We start from the raw sequence: 16,733 nt of genomic DNA, 5'->3' as shown, positions 1-16,733 counted from the left end.
GTGTCCTAGGAAAGTGCCTGTGGAACCATTCCATTCTGTCTTATGTCTGCCATCCTCTATTTCATCACTTACTGGATTTTTATTTTTATTTTTTTGAGACAGTCTCGCTCTGTCGCCAGGCTGGAGTGCAGTGGCACAATCTCAGCTGACTGCAATCTCCACTCCAGGTTCAAGCAATTCGTCTGCCTCAGCCTCCTGAGTAGCTTGGATCACAGGCTCGCACCACCACACCTGGCTAATTTTTTGTATTTTAGTAGAGACGGGGTTTCACCATGTTGGCCAGGATGGTCTCCATCTCCTAACCTCGTGATCCACCTGCCTTGGCCTCCCAAAGTGCTGGGATTACAGGCATGAGCCACTGCGCCCGGCCACTTCCTGTATTTTTATATACAAATACTATTAGGAGATGGAGGATTCCAGTCCCCTTTTAAAAATCCACTTAATAATATAGTGGAAATAATAACAAAAATAAGGTAGGTTATTGGATAAATATTTTTTTTAAATCTTCTGGACACCTCATCATTATATTAAATGTATTTTCTATGGGGAAAACATGTATTTCAAGTGCCAAATTACTCCACACAAAAAGCATTTATTTGTAAACTAAGGGCTAACTGTATTATGCCACTAAACAGCTTTTTTTATTTTAAACAACTATATACAATTACATGTATATAACTGTGGGTTTATTTTATAAGATTTTACATTAAAATGAGCACCATCTCCCTTTCTGAAGCAGCACCATAGGCCCATCCTATTTTCCCTCCTCAGAGCAATCTATAAATGGTGGTAGCTAGTCTTTAAGGAACAGCTTCCTATAATGATGATGTAATGCAGCAAATACCTAAAAATTTCCATCCTCTCAAAGGTCAGTATTTCCAGAAATTGGGACGATGTTCAGTGAGAGTTTCTGTGAACACAGCCAATGTGACACTTGGGCCTCAACTCATGGAAGTGACTGTCTACAGAAGACATGGACGGGCATATGTTCCCATCGCACAAGTGAAAGATGTGTACGTGGTAACAGGTGAGTGGTGTGAACTCTAACTGAGGATGAGGCACTTCATTCTGTTGACATCAATGGGTTAAAAAAGAGTTAAGGCCAAGTGTTCGGGGTTGGGTTACGATTCATCTGGCCCACCTAAGCTTGTATATTTAATTAGTTGTAGTTCATCTGTTTTCCAGAATAGCTTAGGGAAACCCCAGAAAACTTGCATGTGAAAAGGAAAATAATGCTAGATTATCCCTCATTTTAATATTTTAACCTAAAACCATTGTCGAAGCCCGCCACTTACAATCAAGCAGTCATGCATTCTTTCTTTCTTTGGGGGATGTATCTTTTAGATCAGATTCCTGTATTTGTGACTATGTCCCAGAAGAACGATCGAAATTCATCTGATGAAACCTTCCTCAAAGATCTCCCCATTATGTTTGATGTCCTGATTCATGATCCTAGCCACTTCCTCAATTATTCTACGATTAACTACAAGTGGAGCTTCGGGGATAATACTGGCCTGTTTGTTTCCACCAATCATACTGTGAATCACACGTATGTGCTCAATGGAACCTTCAGCCTTAACCTCACTGTGAAAGCTGCAGCACCAGGACCTTGTCCGCCACCGCCACCACCACCCAGACCTCCAAAGCCCACCCCTTCTTTAGGTAAGGTTTCGCAATGATCTTTGAGGGGCGCTCCTTAATGGCTAACAAAATATTCACGTAGGTCATATTATTAAATCCCTCCTTAAGGGGATATTGTAAGGACTCTGCGGTGATTCCATTTTCTACCTGTTGATTTTTTAAAGCAAATTTATCACCATTTTACACCTATAGAACACAGAAGAAGGAAGAATGTATTTAAAGTCACTTTGCAAATAGAATTCAGTGACTTGTAGAAAGCTCTTTGACCCTCCTCATTTGCACTGGCCCCTGCTATGTGTACACACTCTCCCCTCTTCTAACCTGTCACATTTTTGTTTATCTCCCATTTTTTATGGCTATGAGAAGGCACACTGGCTCCTTGTAAACGATCAGGCCATTTCTATGTTCCTTCCTCTTCCCCAGTAATTTCTTTCCCTACCCTTCCCACACCCACCCAGTGTCCATGAAAAGACAGCTGTACTTGAAAGCAATTTCCAAATGGTCCAAGAAAGAATGCAGCTTGAGAGTGTCTGGGTTAGCAAGCTGCAGTGACTCCTGACATTAAAATTGTGCTGCATCATATGTTTATTGCGGCACTATTCCCAAGAGCAAAGACTTGGAATGAACTCAAATGTCCATCAATGATAGAATGGATTAAGAAAATGTGGCACATCTACACCATAGAATACTATGCAGTCACAAAAAAGGATGAGTTCATGTCCTTTGTAGGGACATGGATGAAGCTGGAAACCATCATTCTGAGCAAATTATCACAAGAACGGAAAACCAAACACCGTGTGTTTTCATTCATAGGTGGGAATTGAACAATGAGAACACTTGGACACAGGGCAGGGAACATCATACACCAGGACCTTTCGGGGGGTAGGGGGAGGGAGGTGGGATGGCATTAAGAGAAACACCTATTGTAAATGACGAGTTAATGAGTCATGTATACATATGTAACATATGTATGGCACATGTACACATATGTAACAAACCTGCACGTTGTGCACATGTACCCTAGAACTTAAAGTATAATTTTTTAAAAAGACAAAAATAAATAAAAATAAAACTGTGCTGCATATAAGGCATGATTAATTCAATACCACCCTGTATTAATAGTCTGGGGACATTCAAGGAGTCCTTAAGAGTCCACTTTGGGTAGCACTGGCTTCCATCTGATTCCCCACGCTACCCCATGCCATCATCACCCTTTCCCCACTGGGCCAGGTGCACTCAGCACCCCAGGATCCCGGGGATAGCAATAGGCTGACATCCTTTCACTGGTCACAAGAGGGCGCCATGGACCAAGCCCACGACGGTCCATCATGACGTCTGGGGTTTCTTGTTTTTACAAAATCCTGTTTGTTATAAATGAAAAATTTTACAATAAGATATTAGTAATAAAATGAGAGCCTGTTAAATCAAGCATATCTAAATCAAGACAACACAAGTTATCACTGATTTTGATTATCTCAAAAATGTTTTAAATTGCAAAGTTTATGCATGTTCCTTATTAAAAATTAAAACAATATAGATCTCTAGAATAAAAAGCAAAAGTCCCCACTCAGACTCTCCTCCCAAGAGTTAAACCCTGTTAATAATTTGGATTATTTCTTTCCAGATCTTTTTCTATGCATTTATACACATATACTGTATATACACATAAGGTTTGTTGTCTTGGTTGTGCAAATGGGTTCATTTACACAAGAGGGCTATTCATATTGCTTTACAATTTGTTATTTTTCTAATTTAACAGACATTATAGACATCTTTCCATTGCTAATACATGTAAATCTATCTCACTTTATCCAGTGGCTGCCTCACAGTGTATCTACTGTCATTTATTTCACCATTCTTTTTTTTTTTTTTTTTTTCTTTTTGAGACAGGGTCTTGCTCTAACACCCAGGCTGGAGTGCAGTGGCACAGTCTCGGCTCGCTGCAACCTCCACCTCCTGGACTCAAGTGATCCTCCTGCCTCAGCCTCCCAAGTGGCTGGGACTACAGGCATGCACAACCACACCCAGCTAATTTTTTTATTTTTTAGTAGAGATGGGGTTTTGCCGTGTTGCCCAGGCTCGTCTCCAACTCCTGAGCACAGGTGATCTACCCACCCCAGCCTTCCAAAGTGCTGGGATTATAGGCGTGAGGCACCATGCCTAGCCCACCATTCTCTTATTGATGGATGATTAGATTAATCCTAATTGCAACTACAATTATAACTGTACTGAACAACTTTAAATATACAGCTTCATTCTAGTAATCCTTTAGGAGAAGCAATTTTTTTATCTACAAGTATTAATGATCTTCCTTACAAATAAGAGGACCAGGTATAAAATTCAAAATAAATTACAGATGCCTTTAATATTTAAGTTCCAGAATGGTAAAAGACTTAATGTTAGGTTGTTTAATGTTAGTCTACTTTGAATTGCATTTTTATTAAGGTAGCTTGTTTTGGTTATAAACTATTTATATCATAGTATGTTTTAAAAATATATTTGAAGCCAATGAAAAGCTATTTAAAATTTCTGTTGTAATTTCTCCCTAGGTGAGACCATAAGATATAAACTAGTGGGCCGGGCGTGGTGGTTCACGCCTGTAATTTCAGCACTTCGGGAGGCCAAGGCAGGTGGATCACCTGAGGTCAGGAGTTCGAGACCAGCCTGGTCAACATGGTGAAATCCTGTCTCTACTGAAAATATAAAAATTAGCCGGGTATGGTGGAGAGTGTCTGTAATCCCAGCTACTCGGGAGGCTGAGGCAGAAGAATCGCTTGAACCTGGGAGGGGGAGGTTGCAGTGAGCCGAGATCGCGCCATTGCACTCCAGCCTGGGCGACAAGAGAGAAACTCTGTCTCAAAAAAAAAAAAAAGATATAAACTAGCAACCCCTACAAGTTAGTTAAGTTTTATTGCGAAGGAAAGCTGCCTGGCTTTATCTAAAAATGTTAGATCAATCATAATCAACCCCAAAATGCCTTAAACCAGCATCTCTCTTAGGGAGAGCGAGGAGGGACGTTTCTAAAAGGGGTCTCTTCTAGGGAGCATTTCCAGCTGTGCAGGCCATATTAAAGGGCTTGGATAACCGAGTATTATATTATTGTTTGGCCTAAAAGATATGTTCTCTCTGCTTTGGTAACTGGCTTCTTAATAATACACAGCCGAAAATAGAAATCAAATGCAAATGCAGGAGTGAGGCAGAAGCCAGTTGAAGAGGTGGCCCAGGTAGATGGGTTTAAATCCGAGGGCAGATGCATGTGTGCTATTTTTAAGTCACAGAATTCTCTTCCCTTAGCTAACAGTGCTATTATTTGTTTTTCAGACTTGTGAACAAATCTGAAAAAAAAAAAAAAAAAAACCTTTTGTAAGACCAATGCTAATTACTGTAATACTCTCGCTATATATAAAATAACATCATATCATAGAGAACTTTCCCAGAGAATCAAGAGCTCTCACACCATTCTCTGGGCAACAGGGACATAAATACCGAATTAAGGATGAAGTTGACTTTCTTTCTCATCTGTCTTTTAAGGTGTGCATTTCTCTCCATTAGCCCTTGAATCATACCTTAACTTTATAGACACAATGTTTGCGAAGCTCCATATGCTTTTTTATTTTTTATTTTTTTGAGATAGAGTCTTGCTCTGTTGCCCAGGCTGGAGTGCAGTGGTGCAATCTCAGCTCACTGCAACCTCTGCCTTCCGGGTTCAAGTAATTCTCCTGCTTCAGCCTCCCTAGTAGCCAGGACTACAGGCATGCGAACCACCATGCCCAGATAATTTTTCTTTATTTTTAATGGAGACTAGGTTCCACCATGTTGCCCAGGTTGGTCTCGAACTCCTGACCTCAAGTGATCCGCCTACCTTGGCCTCCCAAAGTGCTGGGATTACAGGTGTGAGCCACCATGCCCGGCCTCTATATGCATTTTAAAAGCATTCTATCTAAGGTAGAATCACTGACTTTTATTATTTGGTCATTTTTTAAGAAAATAAGCTTTATTTCATTTTTAGCACTAAAGTATATGCAGAACAAGAGAAGTTTTATTTTAAAATATGCAGGGTCGTGATTCCATGCTCTAACTTGACAACTAAATTCTGCCTGTCAAGAACTTTCAAAAGAAGAAATTTTATGGTTTTCTGGAGAAGAGCTACTGAACTCGAATGCCCTGCACAAACAATCCTATTGCTATAGAGTAGATCATCTGAATCTCAGGACAGAGAGTACAACTGTCTTGTCATTTCCAGAGGACTAATATGAAACTCAAGGGACATTCCCAAGAGGCTGCCACAGCCCTTCCTGCTGGTAAACCACTGCATTCGATCTAACACAGTGTCCGGGCCTTTCTGGGCTTTACCTGAGCAGCATTTCCCAAAGTGTGTGCCATGGAGCAGTCATTTCTGGACCTGTTCTGAGAACTGCTCTGAGAAGCCTGCTCTGGGCACAGGAAAATCACAGGGATGTTCGCCCGCTGACAGTTCTGAGAAGCCCTGGAGAAATCTCCCAGCTGGCTTCACTCACATGTCACTGCAGCTCTTATGAGGCTTTGATGTCCTTCCCCAAGACTGAGTCTACTTGACATGTCTTTTGAAATTAAAAAGAAGATTGTATTTTCAGTATCGTTATTTTCTTTCTAGACTTTTTATCTTGCTAAAGGAGCAGCGATGTCTTAATTAGAGCCTGTTAAATTGTAACTAATAGGGCATTAGATTCTTTGCTCTAATTATATTCGAGGCTTATTTTTCAAAAATGTCTTGTATTCCCTCCTTTCTTTCCTCACATCTCTGATCATCACAGTAAGACTTTTAGAATTTAAGCTTTGGAGCTGTGAGACATCCAAACAGGGAAAGAATGATCTTTTCCCATATTACTGGAAGAAAGAAACTGTGATTTATTAAGTACTCCCTCTGTAGCAGTGATGAGCAGCAGGTTTTATATACTTTATCTCATTTAAGTTTCATAGTTCAGATCCCAGAGGATAGCAAATATTGTTCTTATTTTACAGATGAGCAAATAGAGGCAAAAACAGATTAAATGATGTGCCTATGGTCTCAAACAGCTAAAAACAAGGGAAGCTGGAATTTGAGCCCAGAATACCTGCTTCCAAAATTAAAATATAACTTCATCTAGTATGGCCAGGTTTATTTCTTCATGACCATTGTATCACACATTTTAATACAGTTTCAACCTTTTTTTTTTTTGAGGTGGAGTCTCACTCTGTCGCCCAGGCTGGAGTACAGTGGTGCCATCTTGGCTCACTGCAAGCTCTGCCTCCCAGGTTCATGCCATTCTCCTGCTTCAGCCTCCTGAGTAGCTGGGACTACAGGCGCCCGCCACCACGCCTGGCTAATTTTTTGTATTTTTTAGTAGAGGCGGGGTTTCACCGTGTTAGTCAGGATGGTCTCGATCTCCTGACCTCATGATCTACCCACCTTGGCCTCCCAAAGTGCTGGGATTACAGGCGTGAGCCACGGCACTCAGCCAGTTTCAACCTCTTATTTGCTTCTTGCGTTTACACAAAATGTGGGATTATGCTTCCTTACATAATTTAGCAATTATAATACCTTATAGCTCTCACATCTGTGTAAATTGTGACACATTTAGTTCAAATTTCTATGGTAATTTCATAGCATAGCATTCCTGATATTTTTCTAAAAAGCAAATGGCAAATGTTTAGATTTTTTATTATATCACGTGTATCTTTTATGTTCATAGCAACTACTCTAAAATCTTATGATTCAAACACCCCAGGACCTGCTGGTGACAACCCTCTGGAGCTGAGTAAGATTCCTGATGAAAACTGCCAGATTAACAGATATGGCCACTTTCAAGCCACCATCACAATTGTAGGTAAGGCTGAAGATGAAGACCGGTGAGGAAGGATGCTAGACTCCACCTAGGGTCACCCACTCTCTTTGCTAACTCTGAAGGGGTGGAGGTAGGTGGTAAGGGCACCCCTCTGCTTATCTAAGATGACACCACACATGTAAGAGCAAAGACCCTACTCATTTCTAGATTCCCACCTGCCTCCCCGGCCTTCCTTCCACATCCTGGTGGAAACAAGCCTTCTGTGAAGGCCACATGCTAATGAGCCTGCCCTGGGCCTGTATCCCGCCTCTGCAGCCCAGCCATCTGAATGGGGTATGTAGGGTAAAGGAAGGCTAACATCGAGTTCCTACAACTTCCACTGTCTTCCCCTAGTTAATTTTCACAAAGTCAGACTTGTATGTGAAAAGGGGAAAGAGCAGGCCACCACACATGGCTGTGCATTTGGGAACAGCCCTAAGGCATACAACAGAGAAGACAGAGGGGAACTGAAGCCCAACCTGTGCTCACTGGTTCTGGGAGTGAGGATGGAGGTGGAAGCCCAAGCAGTGTCCCCCGAGTCCAAGCCACTTGAGAAGCTGGCCAAGGCCTGAGCCTGGGGCTGCATCTACCCAGGATTACCTTTTCCTGAAACACCTTCCAAGATGGAGTGCTACTTTCTGATGCACACAAAGGCTCTAGAAACAAAAATCTAGGTTGGACTGAAAAACAGTTCAGTTTGACTTTGGAAATGCTGCATGGATATGTATCCTAAGCTATGGGGGTAGATTGCCAGATCTGATGTGTTTCTGTATGGCAAGAGGGCTGTCTTCCTTTTTTAATTTTTTTCACTTTCTGATGTATTAAGAGCTGTACCTTAGTCCATTCAGGCTTCTATAACAGAATTCCATAGACTGGGTGGCTTATAAACCAACAGCAGGAATTTATTTCTCGTAGTTCTAGAGGCTGGGAAGTCCAAGTTCAAGGTACCAGCACATTCGGTGGCTGGTGAGGGCTCGCTTCCTGGTTCATAGATGGCAGGTGGCAGTCCTCTTGCTGTGTCCTCATGTGGTGGAAGAGGCAAAAGGGCTCTCTGGGGTCACTTTCATAAGGGCATTAATCCCACACATGAAGGCTTCACCCTCATAACCTAACCACCTCCCAAAGGCCCCAGCTCCTAATGCTATCACCTTGAGGGTTTCAACATATGAATTTCGGAGGGACACAAACATTCAATCTATACCAAAGTGATTGTTTGGCTTTGTTTGATTTCTGTTGTATTTTGATGTGTTTTTCTCTGGGGGTTATTTTGTTAGAGGGAATCTTAGAGGTTAACATCATCCAGATGACAGATGTCCTGATGCCGGTGCCATGGCCTGACAGCTCCCTAATAGACTTTGTCGTGACCTGCCAAGGGAGGTGAGTATATTATCTCCAACAGAGTCATGGTCAAGTGAGGACCTCAAGTCTGAACAAAGGCATTGACCACCAGTTACCCTTTTTAAGTTGATTTGAATTCCTATTTACTGGTAACCCTAGACAGGAAGGGCCCTAGGAGGTGCTATCAAGCACACACATGTTTTGCTACAGTTGAGCAATTGAGAAACCTTTAACAATTAAGTTGAATAATAATTATGATAACTGTTTGAACACTTAACTGAATTTTTTAACACCTTATACCTGTTCTCATATTGAATCCTCACAACAATCCTATGAGCCTCCCCATTTTACAGATGAGGCAACTGAGGCCACCAGTGATCACAAAACTTGCCTACCAATGGAATGCTGATAGCCAGCAGAGTGCAGCTCACAGGAGCGCTCTTAAGCTCCCAGGAAGTTGTCTATGCTAACATTAATAGCAACGCCTGATAATCCTCTCTGTTTAGAATTTACAAAGCTCTTTCCAATGCATTATATAATTTGGTTTCCTATGATTTGGTCATGACCATATGTAATAAACTAAATATAAATGAATGAATATATAAATACTATATCGATTAACTAAATATACATTAGCAAATCATTTGCATATAATATATAAATGACCTGATTAAAATGTATATGTATGTAAATACATAAATTAATCAGGAGAATGAGGTGATATGAAGATGTGGCCTTATTTGGTAGAAGAGAAGAGCTAAGAAGCTCTCCACCTTGGGGAGAGGACCAGAATGAGGGTAAGGGTGGCAGAAAATAGAGTGAAAGCTGACCCAGGGAGTGAAGCTGCTGCAAGAGGCCTGGCTGGTGAGAAGAGGGACTGTCCCCATCCCAGGCCCTGCCCCATGAGCCCAGCATCAGAGCCTGGTCTCTCCATCCAAGAAGGCTGCCATGAGACAGTGGTCAGGACAGCAATGGCAGGTAGCCCAGCATCAAGGACAGATGAGTCAAACCTCTTCTGTTCAAGTCCCAGCTCCACCCCTGGCTGCTTGTATGACCTGGACTCGTTAATCTCTCTCCCTGAGCTGCTTTGTCATCTTTTAAACTGGGGTAATGTTACTTTCTTCAAAAAGCTATTGAGAGAGGCTGGGTGCTGTGGCTCACGCCTGTAATTTCAGCACTTTGGGAGGCCGAGGCGGTTGATCACCTGAGGTCAGGAGTTCGAGACCAGCCTGGCCAACATGGTGAAACCCCGTCTCTACTAAAAATACAAAAATTAGCCAGGAGTGGTGACAGGTGCCTGTAACCCCAGCTACTCGGGAGGCTGAAGCAGGAGAATCTCTTGAACCCAGGAGGCGGAAGTTGCAGTGAGCCGAGATCATGCCATTGCACTCCAGCCTGGGCAACAAGAGCAAAACTCTGTCTCAAAAAAAAAAAGAAAGAAAGAAAGCTATTGTATTGAGAGGAATAAGCAAGATCATGTCATATATCTAAAACTCACTCAGAACAAAGGTCTCTGAGGAAAGATAAATAAATAAATAAAACTCAGTGTCCAGCACATCATAAGTCCTGCAAAAACAGCTGCTGCTGTTGCTGTTACACTTCTACAGGAACCTAGGCAGGGCCAACTATGGCATTTAATAATATGTCTGCCTAACACCTAAGCTATCTGCACCTTCGAACATTCTAAGGATGTAGAAAGAATGTAGAGGGAGTGAGCTGGGCTTCATGTGGTTTCCATCAGCCCCTTCCCCTGGGGGAGATCTTTTTTTTCTCCTCCACCCCAGGGCCTCACTTTCCTGAGGATGCAGAGAAAGGCATAGCTCAGCACACAGGCTTGCTTAAGAGCAAATTATAAGATTAACAGTTCAGCATCTTATAGTTTGAGTGACAATGAGGTGGAATTCAATTTCATAGAAATGTAATCACTTTCCCTTTGTAAAATGGATCTGACCTTCCTCTCTCCCCATCTCTGTGCCCTGTGCGCCCTCACCCACCTCCCCTGTCACAGCATTCCCACAGAGGTCTGTACCATCATTTCCGACCCCACCTGCAAGATCACCCAGGACGCAGTCTGCAGCCCTGTGGATGTGGATGAGATGTGTCTGCTGACTGTAAGACGAACCTTCAATGGGTCTGGGACGTACTGTGTGAACCTCACCCTGGGGGATGACACAAGCCTGGCTCTCACGAGCACCCTGATTTCTGTTCCTGACAGAGGTGAGGTTTGTTTTATGGCCATATGAGCATTTCATACTGCAGGTAAAGTGTGTATCCCATACTAAAGCTATTTAGGTCTTTGTTTTCAATGTTTAATTTTATTTCAGTACAAAATTCATTGAACTCTTATTAATAAGGATCTGAGGACTGGCATTACAATCCAACAGCAAATCTACTTAGGGAAGTGATGAGACATCCGGTGAAATAGTGGCCAAAGAAAAGCCTTTTGATGAAAAAAAATCAGCTGTGATCATGGACCAGTAACAATGGGATATGATCACTGCATGCTTGAATAGATTTGTATTTCAAGGAGAAAGTGTAAAGGCCAATATCAAAAAATAGCAATGTTCTCCAATGAAACAACAACAAAGGAGAGGCTGATATCACATTTTCATGAAAATCCACCTGAACAAAGATACGAAGCCTGGAAGAGAAATGAGACACAAGCTGTTCTCCTCGGTCCCTCCTAACTTACCATGCATCCTCTCTTTCCCTTCCCAAACTCCACCGAGCATTACAGAACACAGTAACAAACCAACTTATTATTCCTCACATCTTCACCAGAAAAACTACTCCCTTCCCTCTGATTGCTTGGAAAGGTACAATGTTAACAAAGAAGACAAAGGAATTTCATTTAGAAATTTGCATTTACTGGTGGCATCCAACTTCCCCCAACCTCCAAATTAGGGCTCTACCCTAATGGCCCTAGCTGACTGTCACTGATAATCAACTTTGTTGTAAGATATTACTTGTGGCTTAGAAGAAGTGCTACGTGGTAGGATGAAAGGGAAAGATTAAGCTGTGTACATATTACAGCAGCAGTCCCCAACCTTTCTGACATCAGGGACCTGTTTTGTGGAAGACAGTTTTTCCATGTAGTGGGGATGGTGGGGGATGGTTTCAGGATGAAACTGTTCTACCTCAGATCATCAGGCATCAGTTAGAGTCTCATAAGGAGCTTGCAACCTAGCTCCCTCGCATGTGCAGTTCACAATAGGCTTTGCACTTCTATGAAAATGTAATGCTGCCACTGAGCTGACAGGAGGCAGAGCTTGGGCGATAATGCTCAGTCGTTGGCTGCTCACCTCCTGCTGTGCGGCCCAGTTCCTAACAGGCTGAGGACCCCTACCGGTACTGGCCGTCGGTCTGGGGGTGGGGGATCCCTGCATTAAAGCACTTACTTCACTCCTTAATTTGAGAATTGTCAGGTACAATCTAGTAGCTCATTCACTTATAACTCCTTTGAACTTGAAGCCTATCTCATTAGGTAATATGTTTTTAAACATGTATTTCCAGCCACAAAAACAAACAAACAAATAAAAACATATATTTCCTGCCGGGCGCAGTGGCTCACGCCTGTAATCCCAGCACTTTGGGAGGCCAAGGCAGGCAGATCACTTGAGGTCAGGAGTTCCAGACCAGCCTGGCCAACATAGTGAAACCCCATCTCTACTAAAAATACAAAAATTAGCCAGGCATGGTGGTGGGTGCCTGTAGTCCCAGCTACTTGGGAGGCTGAGGTAGGAGAATCATTTGAACCCGGGAGGCAGAAGTTGCAGTGAGCTGAGATGAAGACGCTGCACTCCAGCCTGGCCAACAGAGTGAGACTCCATCTCAAACAAACAAACACAACAAAAAAACTAAAAAAAATTTTTGTCATTAATAATATAAACGGCTGTTTTAATCCCATTAAAAGAAGAGATTTAATCGCATTAAAGGAAAATAATCACACATCTAATTATTTGTGTGAGGGCTTATTGTTGGTGATATCCAAGGTGCAGATTTAAAAGCAAAACCAACGATGCAAGGGTGCCCTGCTTCCTGCCCAGGAAGGTGGATCAGGGCCTGGGTGGAGAGCCGGGGAGGGTGGGAACTGGAGAAGGGAGCCAAAACCTCTGCATCCGAGTGGCCATGGACTTTAAAGTCACCATCAGAATCTGCTAATGTTATTCCTCCAGTGCTGCCACAGCTCAAAGTTTGTTTAGAATTACCTTTAGAGTCTTAATTCATTCTATTAAGCTTCCTCTGCACTGGCAAACCACTGATCTCTTATGTGAATTAGATGTTTAGACATTTGCTTTCCTTTAATTATTCTTGTAGTGAGTGATAACTTTAGGTGGGACCTGAGTCATTTTCAAAAGCCAAATAAAGAAAGCTCAGAATGCCAGGCACAGTGGAACATACCTGTAGTCCCAGCTACTCAGGAGGCTGGGGTGGGAGGATCCCTTGAACCCAGAAGTGCAGCCTGGGCAGCACAGCAAAACCCTGTCTGAAAGAGAGAGAGAGAGAGAGAGAGAAAAAGAGAAAATGAGAGCTCAGAAGGAAAGTTTTTAATTTAGTGGGGATTGTAGCTTAATAGCTTGGGTTTCAAAGGCAGAATTTCAGAAATAGATCATTCCTTTAAAGGCAAACCTATAGACTTTTAGCTGAAGTGACTTTTATGTATCGATTCAGTGGATATTCTTGAAGCACCTGCAATTCTTTCAACAAATATCCCTGAGCATCTACTCCATGCTCAGCACAGTTCTAGGCAGAAGATACAGTTCTAGATAGAGTAGAAACCAAGACAAAGAAGTCTCTGCTTCTGTGAGCAGTGACAGATGTTACATGGAAAACTAAAGGTGGTGATTTTTTTTTTTTTTTTTTTTTTTGAGGCAGGGCCTTGCTCTGTCACCCAGGCTGGAGTGCAATAGGGCAATCATGGCTCACTGCAGCCTCGACCTCCCGGGCTCAAGCAATCCTCCCACTTCTGCCTCCTGAGTAGCTGGCACCACAGGCATATGCCACCATGCCAGACTAATTTTTTAAATTTTTGTAGAGATGGGATCTCACTATGTTGCCTCAGCCTCCCAAAGTGCTGGTATTACAGGCATGAGCCAGGGAAGGGCACTCCTGTAAGGGGGCACGGAGGTCTGAAAGAGCACAGGGAGTATGGCCAACTTTCAGGATGTTTAGCACAGCTAGAAGGTAAGTGGTGAGAGAGGAAGCTGGAGGCACGGCCGCCTGATCACAGGAGCCCTTCCCCACGGTGGCGCTGCTGGGTCACCCAAGACCTGAGCAGCTGTCTCCAGGACGTGACATCTCTCCCCCGAGCCCTTAACCACAGTGTTCCAGACATGCTGACTCATTCTGTAAATAGAAGATAAGCTGACCCAAAGACTATGTATTATTTAATAGAAAAGATTACTGAAAGCCCAGAGGGAGCCATATATCTTCTGTGACGGCTCCCTTCCTCATTTATTTAATGGCATTATAAGTGGCATGTCCTCTAGGTGAAAGACATAACTAATGTGCTCTTGCTTCTGTTTTAAGACCCAGCCTCCCCTTTAAGGATGGCAAATAGTGCCCTGATCTCCGTTGGCTGCTTGGCCATATTTGTCACTGTGATCTCCCTCTTGATGTACAAGTAAGTTTTTGGTTCCTACGCTTTATATCACTGTAGTTTATTGTCAAAAGTGAATATATCTCTGTGTAAATAGGCATTTTCCCCTTTTTTGCTTTTAAACATTTTTTGTGGGGGAGGAAAATATTCCATTGAATGATGAATACCAAACTGGCCTGTTAATCTTGCTGTGGTTTGTTTTTAATCCTAAAAAATGCCACCAGGTCTCAGTAACTTTACAAAATTATGTCAGCTTAATTTTAACATGATAATCTCAAATTATAGTAAGCAGGCACATTTCTTGCATGAACAAGAGTAAATAAATGTACTTTCATAAGACACCAGTGTCTTGCAAACTGTTGATCATGTTGAATGGAATGAATCCTTTTATACCTGGCATGAAAAAGATTGTAGAAAGTAGTGTATTTCAACTGAAGATCTTTTAAAAATAACTAACCAACAGATTGTTTTCAGAAAACACAAGGAATACAAACCAATAGAAAATAGCCCTGGGAATGTGGTCAGAAGCAAAGGCCTGAGTGTCTTTCTCAACCGTGCAAAAGCCGTGTTCTTCCCGGGGAACCAGGAAAAGGATCCGCTACTCAAAAACCAAGAATTTAAAGGAGTTTCTTAAATTTTGACCTTGTTTCTGAAGCTCACTTTTCAGTGCCATTGATGTGAGATGTGCTGGAGTGGCTATTAACCTTTTTTTCCTAAAGATTATTGTAAAATAGATATTGTGGTTTGGGGAAGTTGAATTTTTTATAGGTTAAATGTCATTTTAGAGATGTGGAGAGGGATTATACTGCAGGCAGCTTCAGCCATGTTGTGAAACTAATAAAAGCAACTTAGCAAGGCTTCCTTTCATTACTTTTTATGTTTCACTTATAAAGTCTTAGGTAGCTAGTAGGATAGAAACACTGTGTCCCAAGAGTAAGGAGAGAAGCTACTATTGATTAGAACCTAACCCAGGTTAACCGCAAGGAGAGGCGGCATGCTTTCAGCTTTCCATGTAACTATATGCATAAAACCAAAGTAGTCCAGTTTCTAAGATCATGTTCCAAGCTAACTGAATCCCACTTCAATACACACTCATGAGCTCCTGATGGAACAATAACAGGCCCAAGCCTTCGGTATGATGTGCACACTTGTTAGACTCAGAAAAAATACTACTCTCATAAATGGGTGGGAGTATTTTGGTGACAACCTGCTTTGCTTGGCTGAGTGAATGAATGATATTCATATATTCATTTATTCCACGGACATTTAGTTAGTGCCTTTTTTTTTTTTGAGACGGAGTCTCGCTCTGTTGCCCAGGCTGGAGTGCAGTGGCGCAATCTCGGCTCACTGCAAGCTCCGCCTCCCGGGTTCACGCCATTCTCCTGTCTCAGCCTCTCCGAGTAGCTGGGACTACAGGCGCCCGCCACCACTCCCGGCTAATTTTTTTGTATGTGTAGTAGAGACAGGGTTTCACCGTGGTCTTGATCTCCTGACCTCGTGATCCGCCCGCCTCGGCCTCCCAAAGTGCTGGGATTACAAGCGTGAGCCACCGCGCCTGGCCTAGTTAGTGCTTTTTATATACCAGGCATGATGCTGAGTGACACTCTTGTGTATATTTCCAAATTTTTATACAGTCGCTGTACATATTTGAAATCATATATTATGACTTTCCAAAGGATGAGGTCCCTGGTTTTTCATGGCAACTTGATCAGTAAGGATTTCACCTCTGTTTGTAACTAAAACCATCTACTATATGTTAGACATGACATTCTTTTTCTCTCCTTCCTGAAAAATAAAGTGTGGGAAGAGACAAGACCTTGGTATTGTAATTATTTTTCTGATTCATCATTTGCTTTTCAATTTCACTTACAGTTGTTTCCTTTTTTAGATGAGGGTCTCCCTATATTGTCCAAGCTGGTCTCAGACTCCTGGCCTCAAAGGATCCTCCTGCCTCAGCATCCCAAAGCACTGGGATTACAGGAATGAGCCACTGTACCCAGCCTATTTCATTTATAGTTTTTGACAAGTAAAAAGTTGTTTAACAATGTCTCATAGAGCATTGATAATCTCATAAATATTTTTTACCTAACTACATGTATATATATAGGGCTAAGCACAGTAGCTCACACCTATAATCCCAGCACTTTGGGAGGCTGAGGCAGGCAGATTGCTTAAGCTCAGTAGTTTCAGACCAGCCTGGGCAACATGATGAAACCCCATCTCTACAAAAAATACAAAAATTAGCCGGGCCTGGTGGTACATGCCTGTAGTTCCAGCTACTCAGGAGGCCAAGGTGGGAGGATCACTTGAGC

General features: G+C 42.4%; 1 protein-coding gene across 5 annotated transcripts in view; it reads left to right on the top strand.

The window, feature by feature from the left end:
* GPNMB (glycoprotein nmb) overlaps positions 1-15,278 on the top strand; it is a 64,332-nt gene extending 49,054 nt beyond the window's left edge. For 3 of the 5 annotated variants that reach the window (XM_058434493.1, XM_058434602.1, XM_032759391.2), the window contains 7 exons: positions 869-1,027; positions 1,345-1,662; positions 7,353-7,487; positions 8,759-8,861; positions 10,831-11,039; positions 14,352-14,445; positions 14,896-15,278. In XM_058434493.1, the coding sequence (XP_058290476.1) occupies positions 869-1,027; positions 1,345-1,662; positions 7,353-7,487; positions 8,759-8,861; positions 10,831-11,039; positions 14,352-14,445; positions 14,896-15,055 (1,178 nt within the window). In that variant the 3' untranslated portion in view covers positions 15,056-15,278. The remainder of the gene's footprint in view (positions 1-868; positions 1,028-1,344; positions 1,663-7,352; positions 7,488-8,758; positions 8,862-10,830; positions 11,040-14,351; positions 14,446-14,895) is intronic. The other 2 variants (XM_058434512.1, XM_032759399.2) reach the window with 1 other exon arrangement.
* The last annotated feature ends 1,455 nt before the right edge of the window (positions 15,279-16,733 follow it).

The sequence above is a fragment of the Hylobates moloch genome, unplaced genomic scaffold (assembly GCF_009828535.3).
Source record: "Hylobates moloch isolate HMO894 unplaced genomic scaffold, HMol_V3 SCAFFOLD_1, whole genome shotgun sequence".
NCBI classification, from domain to species: Eukaryota; Metazoa; Chordata; class Mammalia; order Primates; family Hylobatidae; genus Hylobates; species Hylobates moloch.
The sequence above is the reverse complement of the archived record's forward strand: the minus strand, read 5'-3'. Positions and strand labels throughout refer to the sequence as shown.